The sequence below is a fragment of the Lipotes vexillifer genome, unplaced genomic scaffold (genome assembly GCF_000442215.2).
Source record: "Lipotes vexillifer unplaced genomic scaffold, Lipotes_vexillifer_v1.1 scaffold1344, whole genome shotgun sequence".
In the NCBI taxonomy this organism is placed as follows: domain Eukaryota; kingdom Metazoa; phylum Chordata; class Mammalia; order Artiodactyla; family Lipotidae; genus Lipotes; species Lipotes vexillifer.
In genome coordinates, this window is record NW_006775258.1 from 629,143 (window position 1) to 638,278 (window position 9,136).

The 9,136-nt window shown below is 40.6% G+C and overlaps 1 protein-coding gene across 1 annotated transcript in view; it reads right to left on the reverse strand.

Annotated features, from left to right (window-relative positions):
• The window catches only part of ABCA13 (ATP binding cassette subfamily A member 13), a 259,148-nt gene extending 251,391 nt beyond the window's left edge, over nt 1-7,757 (reverse strand). Inside the window, 9 exon segments of the mRNA XM_007472367.1 lie at nt 787-1,426; nt 1,429-2,053; nt 2,055-2,616; nt 4,236-5,034; nt 5,037-5,250; nt 5,253-5,327; nt 5,330-6,055; nt 6,928-7,445; nt 7,448-7,757. Coding sequence (XP_007472429.1) covers nt 787-1,426; nt 1,429-2,053; nt 2,055-2,616; nt 4,236-5,034; nt 5,037-5,250; nt 5,253-5,327; nt 5,330-6,055; nt 6,928-7,445; nt 7,448-7,757 — 4,469 coding nt within the window.
• Nucleotides 7,758-9,136: the final 1,379 nt, after the last annotated feature.

The following is a 9,136-nucleotide window of genomic DNA, read 5'->3' on the forward strand; positions in this document are numbered from 1 at the left end:
GGGAAGGCCCACAACAAAGAAAAAAAAAAAAAAAAAAAAGGGATTAAAGGTGGCAGCCGTGTGCAACAGGACTAACCGAGAATAAGTCAGGCTACCTGGCAGATGAGAGAGGGTTCACTTTCAATCTCCCTGTGGGACTCAGAGACCACAGACCACCGGAACCGTACTGTCACACAGAGAGGATGGGCTGGGACACAGCTGCACATGCCCTCATCCTAAGGCAGCAGATGACCCCCGGAGCATGACAGCCAACAGTGCTGGGCCTTCCAAGAGCAGGGTTTCCCTGACCTACTATTCGGGGTGGGCGGCCAGTGCTTGGACATAGATCAACCACAGAGTTGGGTTGAATCTAAGGAGGGAAGAAGCCCGGCCCTGTCCAGGGGGCAGTTACCCTTGAAAGCACAGTTTTCTGTGTGATGTGAATGGCCTCAGATTTTTATCTGCATATCAAATAGCAGGACCCTCGGCTGCCAGAGCAGGGAAACAGAAAAACTGGTTACATACCTAGTCTTGGGGCCCGTGAATAGAATAAGATGTTTTTACTTTTGAAAAAATAATTTACTTTGGAGAAATTTAGGATAAATTCAAATTGTATTTGAATGCCAAATAACGAGGCAAATAGCGACAAGAGACTGGGCATGAGCCATGCCCTGGGAAAGCCAGCTTCAGAGTGTAAGGAAGGTTGAGGTCAAGGAGGACTGCTTACCCTGATTCAGTGCAATTCCTGCCTGATTCTGTTTTATAGTTACTGCAGGGGAAAATGAATCAAATTCACTGTTTTATTACCTTGGATGGATCAGTGAGACCTTTTGCCAGTATCCAGCCAATGCAATCAATCCCTTCCGGTATTTCTCAAAATGTGATCATGGTTTGAGGATGTCAGGAAAGTCAACCAGCTGTTCCTTGGTCTTCTCATCTTTTCTTGATCTGCTATTCTCTCCAGGGGTTGCATTAATAAAAATTTCAAAAATGTGCTGAAACAAAGTGCTCAAGGAGTGTGTCTTCTGAAAGCTGTTGAGGAGAAGCTCTTGACTCACGAGAGCTAGTCTACTTACCACGCTCTGGACTGCTTCTCTGAGTTGTTGGTGAGTCACATCCTGAATCAAGGAAGTGCTGAAAAGCAAAGCTTTACTCAAATCACCTCTGTTGTCACTTTTCAACCCACTGGAGGCCTTTCCAACTGCTGTTACAGTTTTCAAAAGGTCATTTGGGTGTGGAGCCAATGTCAGCAACAGACTAAGAACATCCTTGTTGTCCTTCCCTAACTTATGCCAAAGCGCTTCTGAGGTGAGGTTGATCACCTTTCTCAAGTAAGTCCCTAGTTCCATGCTGTTTCGTGATGGTATTCCATACAAAAACAGGATCACTTCACGAGTTCTTTCCCCTTTCGTATCTTGAGGCAAATTATGAGTGGAAATTGGATTAGAAATAAAAAGTCTTTGTGATTGATGATGTTATTTATAGGAACTAAGCAATCCAGGATTTCTTCCCATAAGTTGACAGAATCCACAGAAAATATTTGGGTCCCATTATTAAATGCTGCCACGAGACGTTCCATGTCTCCCAAATTGATTTTCACAGAAGTTTAACATTCAGCTATTTCTTCCCTAATATCATAAATATCTTTGGACTGGATCACATATGTAAATATGCTAGATGACACATTGAAAATATCAGAGTCTTGGGAAACAGCAGGTTTGACTCCAGTCATCCCAAAGGCCAAGTCAAGAAATGGCATCAACAAGTCATCTATATTTTCAAATATTAAACGATCTGCTTTTTTCAGAGTAATAATTTCATTGGCAACATCTCAAACACTTTGTTGCAAAATGGAATAAAGGGTGTCCAAGAATTTCATGGTGTCATTGGCTGTGAAGACGAAAGGCATTTCAAACATGGAAGCCACCTCTCTTGAAGTTTTCTTGGCCAGCTTAAGAAGGTCCACGGTGGAGGTGACGGAGGTGGCGAGACCTCTCATTTCGGCTCCATCGTCCACCAGCATGGTCAGAGCTCTAGACATTTCTGAGAGGGGGTCCAGGGCATGACTCTCCACCCACTCTTGCCCTTGAGATAACACCAAGTAAGCGCTTGGTAATTTCTAACGTTGCTCTGTTTCTTAGGGGGGATGGACTATTTGTAAAGGAAAGCAAATCGGTTAGATTAGTGAGTATAACTTCTTGGAGGGCAGGGTACAGGGCACGTAAGTCCTTAATAGGAGATTTTAAAAGAGTGTCCATGAGACATGCTATCTCTATTGACATTTCTCTCATGAGGTGAAGAGCAGACCTGAGATCTTGATTGAGTTTGAAAAGGTCCTCAGAACTGTTCATATGGGAAAGCAACTGATTCACCACTGTAATAAACTCCAGATTATTTTCAGTCTCATTTTTCATTGAGGTTTCCCTTAGAAGAGTGTGGAATAAATCTCCCATTAAGTGCAGTCCTCGAGGATTATCAAAATAAAATTCTCCACCGTCTAACATAAATGAGCTTTTAATTAGGTGGTACACAGCTTCCTTTAAAGATGCAAAAATGTTCACCAATCTGTCCTCTTTCATGGAGATAAGAAAATGATCCAGTTTCAAATTTTCTAGAATTTTACCCTTTGGGACAAAACTGTAAATATATATTTTTTAAATTTCACGGTTAGTAATGAAAAATTGAAAACATACACAGTTGACCCTTGAACAACCCGAAGGTTATGGGAACTGACTTTCCTTTGCAGCCAGCCTGTGTCTGTGGTTCCACATCCACGGATTCACCCAACTGTGTATCGAGTTGTACTGTAGTACCTATATATTGAAAAAGCCACTTATAACTGGGCCCATGCGGTTGTTCAAGGGTGAACTGTAGTGATTTTTTTTGCTCTACGGTAGCGTTATGGGAGAATAATACTGACTGAAATACTGAAATGCTAAAATACATCCCAGATGAAAATTAATGTTTTGTTGCCAAATAATGAAAAGATTGGATGGATTTCATGTATAAATCTATTGCAATGCCTCAAACCTAACAACTTAAAAAGCCATGCACTTTGCTTTTAAAAAGGAAAGGAACATGAAATGACCGTACAATGATTCTCAGTGTAAGAGGTAACGTCCTTCTGAATGTTCCAAGACCTAGCGAGCCACTCAGCGTGGCAGGGGCTCTGTGACTTGTCAACTCGATTGGGCCGAGCCCCAGATTCAAGCCCCAGAGCCCCTTTCTTGTGTATTTCTGGTCTGGTGGGCTTCACAGGTGATTCGCTCATGAGAGTGCATGACAGCCACTTTGTAGCATCATAAACACTAACCTAGGTGCTGCTGGAGGGGATTCATCAGATGTGACTGAAGACCCCAGACAGCCAGCTTTAAGTCAGGGAGAAGGGATGTTGCCCCCAGGGAAGCCTGGCCTCACCAGTCGCAAGGTCTTCGAGAGGGTTAGGACCTCCCAGACCCAGCGAGCCCACCCTCATGCACAGCTGGATACCTCCTTCCCCTTCGCCCAGACCCCACCCCCCAATGGCCCCCTGTAGATGGGAACCTGCAGCTCCTGCCTGTGGGATTCCAGCTTGTTTCCTAACAGCCTGCCCTGCTGACTTTGGACTCCCTCAGCCAGCCAGAAAACTGCGGAAGCCAATTCAATCCCTGTATGAAGTCTTTGCTCTGGTTCTGCTTCTGAGGTTGAGACCTCACTGATACAGACATCACAGAATAAGGTAGAATCTCCCTCCAGCCTTTTCACTGGCAAGCTTCAAAAGGGATGAAAAAATAATATATGAAAAAACATAATGTGACTCTTGAGTTTTAAAATTTTGGAGTTTTAGCAATTCCAAATATAAACATCAGTAGATTTATTGGAATGAAAATACTTAAGCCCTTCATTTGTGATTAGACAGTTAATGCATTAATTCAAAATATGACCATCACATATATCCATATACATATATAATAACAATTTTTCAGTTTCATATAATAGAATTTTATAATTATTTTCATACTCCAAAACTGTAATAAAGCATAATAAGTGATTAATTGCCAGGGGCTAGGCTTATATACATATATTTACTAGTTAGATGACAATCGTCAAAGTTATTTTACCTTGATTTTTAAAAAGCGTTCATTAAGAAAAAATTCACTTCAAAGATCATTCAAAGGTGTTGGTACAAGTGCTGTACAAGTGCTTATAAACTCCAGGAAATAAACTGGATTGTAACGTGTAACTACAAGCACTATACGAAGCAAAAGTAAACTCACCTCATCTCTGCAATGACATCTTTGTGGAAGTCCTTCAGCAGAAGAGATATTTTGTTCCCAGAATTTTCCTTTAGTAAAAAGGGGAAGAATGTTTTTAAAAGCTGTTCCAAGAAATCCACTATGCTTCTTGGAGGGAGAATGATTATCTCACCATTTTCTGACTGTGTATGGTTCAAGGCGAGGTTAATGAAATTCATTATTTGAAGGTTGGTATCACTTAAATTCAAGGCTGCTTCTTGAGCACTCTCAGCTAAGTTATTGATTGAATTAATTAGGAAGCTTTCAAAAAGCAGCTGAACAACTGAGAAATTAATTAGCTGTTCTTGGTTTAGCAGACGAAGAAGTAGGGCAACATCAAAATTATCTTCTCTAGAAACATTTTAGAGATTACCCAGAATGGAAGCAATATCTTTAGTCAACAAAGCTATATCATCAGTTGAACTCTTGTTAGCTGTAAGAAGAAATAATGTTTGTATCATTTTGGAGTAATCTTCATTTGCATATTTATGAAACCAGTTTTTTATGACCAATAAAAACTTTTCAACGATTTCTAATGTCTTCAAGGATGATGAATCCAGGCTTTCGAAAAAATGGGCAAGTGGCAAAGTTAGGTTTTGAAGGGCCACTGAATTAGTAATTTGTATTTCTTTGTTAATTTCAGAAAACAGGGATCTGATACTAAAGTTATGGGTTAGATCTTTCATGATTTGTTCAAACTCAAGCCATAGTTATTCAAAGTTGTAAGTTGTTTCACTTTTTTTAATAAAACGTGATAGTGCTTCTAAACTACCACCATTTCATTCAGAAATGTCATGAATGGAGAGACTACAGAATTAGCACTATTTTCTAGGCTTTCATCCCTAGAAAACAAGTTTATTATCCTTTCCAAATGTAAGGAAATATTTCTAACAGATGATTCTGTTCCTTCATCAACGTTAAGGATCTTGTTTAAACTAGCTAGTTTATCAAGGAGGTTTTCATCTGATGTGGCTTTTGTAAAGTTGCCTTTTTTAAAAATTTTTCTATGATTTGCAAAGCAATCTGCTTTATGGAACAGCTGGGACAAAGTTCAGAGATGCTGCTATTGTTTATTTTCCAGAAAATGGGACAAATGGTAACACCTTATGACAAAATTCTTGCACAGTTTTCACAAGCAAAGTTTTAACATGGAAGACTTTGGACAACTCTAGAAGAATGGAATTCCAATCCATTAATTCATGAATTACACAGGCTACTTTCCTAGTTATTTCCACCTGTGAGCTTTCATTCCAACATTGTGAGTCTTCACCTGGGGAAGACAGGTGGAGGTGGTCAAGGATACTGGCCACTTTGCTGTAAAAGGAAGGAGACGTGAGCTTGTGGGCATCACAGGCTCCTGACCTTAGATTCTGCTGAAATCCAGAAGTTGTGTGATTCCAGCACCAAAACACAGGAAGACAAGTTAAAGCCTCTGAAAGGATGCCTGGTTGATCTGATATTAATTCAATTGTGTCCAAAAGAGTTTTAATCACAATAGCAAAGTCTTCCTTGGTGACATCTGAAAGGCTTATGCCATGCAGGAGCGTGAAGTTACAGACGTCCTTGAGGGCCTCCATGATGTTTTTGTCACCCACACCCCGCAGGAGCCTCATGGCACGAGGGAGCACATAGTACACGTCGACGGAGGCATCGGCGTCCTCTTTAGGAAGCAGGCGTGAGAACCTCAGCAGGTGGTTAACATTCCAAGAACATGAGCTGTCGACAAGTTTTTCCCTCAAGTCAGCAAAGAAGCTGACCCCCAAACTGCGAGTACCTAACCTACTGACATTCTTAAAGAAATCTCACACCAGTCAGAATGGCCATCATCAAAAAGTCTACAAACAATACATGCTGGAAAGGGTGTGGAGAAAAGGGAACCTCTTGCACTGTTGGTGGGAATGTAAATTGATACAGCCACTATGGAGAACAGTATGGAGGTTCCTTAAAAATCTAAAGATAGAACCACCATAAGACCCAGCAATCCCACTACTGGGCATATACCCTGAGAAAACCATAGTTCAAAAAGAGTCATGTACCAAAATGTTCATTGCAGCTCTACTTACAATAGCCAGGACATGGAAGCAACCTAAGTGTCCATCAACAGATAAATGGATAAAGAGGCTGTGGCACATATATACAATGGAATATTACTCAGCCATAAAAAGGAACGAAACTGAGTTATTTTTAGTGAGGTGGATGGACCTAGAGACTGTCATACTGAGTGAAGTAAGTCAGAAAGAGAAAAACAAATACTGTATGCTAACACATATATATGGAATCTAAAAAAAAAATAAATGGTCATGAAGAACCTAGGGGCAAGATGGGAATAAAGATGCAGACCTACTAGAGAATGGACTGGAGGATACGGGGAAGGGGAAGGGGAAGCTGGGACAAAGTGAGAGAGTGTCATGGACATATATACACTACCAAATGTAAAATAGATAGCTAGTGGGAAGCAGCTGCATAGCACAGGGAGATCAGCTCGGTACTTTGTGACCACCTAGAGGGGTGGGATAGGGAGGGTGGGAGGAAGGGAGATGCAAGAGGGAAGAGATATGGGTACATATGTAAATGTATAACTGATTGACTTTTTTATAAAGCAGAAACTAACACACCATTGTAAAGCAATTATACTACAATAAAGATGTTTTGTTAAAAAAAAAAAGAAAAGATGCATCAGGCTTTCACTTATCTGTTTCAGCTGGTCTACTAGCAGGTGTATGTCTGTTTTCTCGACCGTGCACAGGAGAAAAGTTACCTTCTTTAAAACTTGAATATTACCTGACTCTTGTGGAATATCGTGATAAACTGAGGGCATCAGGGAATTGAACGCCTCCCTCATGAATTCAATACTGAGACCCACAGCTTTCATTAATCCATGAGAACTTATCTGGGGTGAATTTTGGAGATCATGAGATAAACTGAAGGCAAGGTAACTAGCTAACTGATAAAATGAACAGCCTAAGCTGTGTATACTATTTTTCTTTGGACTGGTAGCAAATATGTTTAAATTTTTTTCAGTTTTATAAGAGGTGTTCTTTTCCAGGATGTTAGGGGAAATATCTTTCACAAGTTTTTGAATTTCCTTCCCCAGAGCTACTAAATGCAGCCAAATACTTTGAAACTGACGAGGCATTTCATCTGACATTTCTATGGGTTTTAGAATTAATTCAGTAAAATGTTTCCAGTTGATTGAGGAGCAAAATCAAAGTCCCTTGTTAAGTTGTTGATAAGCATCCTTACTTGGTTTGTGGAATTATTTAAAAGAGTTAATAAAATCTAAGATTTTGGTACCTTTTCTTTTTCAAAGACTGCATTAAGTATAACGTTTAGAAAGTCAGTCACATTTTTTAAGTAAACGTTCACACAATTTATTTTTGACATATTCAATGAACAATAAGGTCCCATCATTATATTCAACATCCAAGTAACAAGCTTCAAAGTAGAGCTCATTTTGTTTTCCACATCTGGAAATATTCCCTGGCAGCTTTTGGGAATTTTCATATCACTTTCCAGTGCAGCCAAAATCTGAGTGAGACCAACACAAAGAGGAGTGAAAATATTCGTGTCCAGCTGAAATATTTGAGCCAGGCGTCCACAGATTTTGGCCCACATTTGCAGCCATGAAATGGTACAGTGAACGGCTGTAAACTCACGGAACTCACTGCCGTTTGCTGAGAGGTTTGAAAGGATTTGTGCCCACGGGAGAATAGATGAAGACCCCTCATCTATTGAATAATTCACGGAAGAAACGCTTTTATTATCCAGAACAAAGCATTCACTACCCAGCAGGGCTTCTGCTGAGCCATTGACGAGTTGGCTCACATACTGAAATAATTACGAAAACCGTCATCCTTGAGACCTGTCAAAGTAGCATGGATCACTTCCTCTGTGGGGCCCTCTGTAGACAACAGGGATTGGACTTGAAGCTCCAAAAAGTTAAAAATTGAAAGCAACTGTTGACAGTAAGATACTTCAGAAATTCCCCTAAGAAACCCTGTTGTCTCATATAAAAATGCAAATGCTGGGGCTTCCCTGGTGGCGCAGTGGTTGAGAGTCTGCCTGCCAATGCAGGGGACACAGGTTCGAGCCCTGGTCTGGGAGGATCCCACATGCCGCGGAGCAACTGGGCCCGTGAGCCACAACTACTGAGCCTGCGCATCTGGAGCCTGTGCTCCGCAACGAGAGGCCACAACAGTGAGAGGCCCGCGCACCGCGATGAAGAGTGGCCCCCACTTGCCGCAACTGGAGAAAGCCCTCGCACAGAAACGAAGACCCAAACACAGCCCAAAATTAATAACTAATTTTTTAAAAAAAGAACTCAAGCACCCACATACATATATTCAACACCTGAAATCCGTTCCAATATCAGGCAAGATTGAGATTAGCTGCTTAATAACAAGTTCCCTATCTCCTTCTCCCGTTTCCTTCTTAAAAAAAAAAGAAAAGAAAGAAAGAAAAAGAAAAAAATGCAAATGCTTCACTGATGTTTTCGAAATTAAATTGCTTTATGACATCCAAAATGTGTTTTGAGATTTGTGTAAGGAAAGACAGCAAAGACCCTCTCCTCTGAATGCTCAAGAATTTATAAATATATTGGTAAAGTGAAGAGTAAATCTGGAGAAGTAAAGCTGAATCTTTGTCCTGGAAGACATTTAGATAGACATGAGTCAAAATTTTATCAATGTCTTGTTTTTGAGGTTCAGAAAAGGCTGAGAAAAGGTCGGATGCATTCCTCATAGCATCGACTGTGCCCACAGCTTCTGAGACTTGTTCCTGCCTCAGAAATCCTAATTCATAGAGACTATTTATTATCACTTCACTTAAATGAACAAAATCCATTTTCCTGGCTGGCGACTGAGGCCAATCTGAATGGAACAACT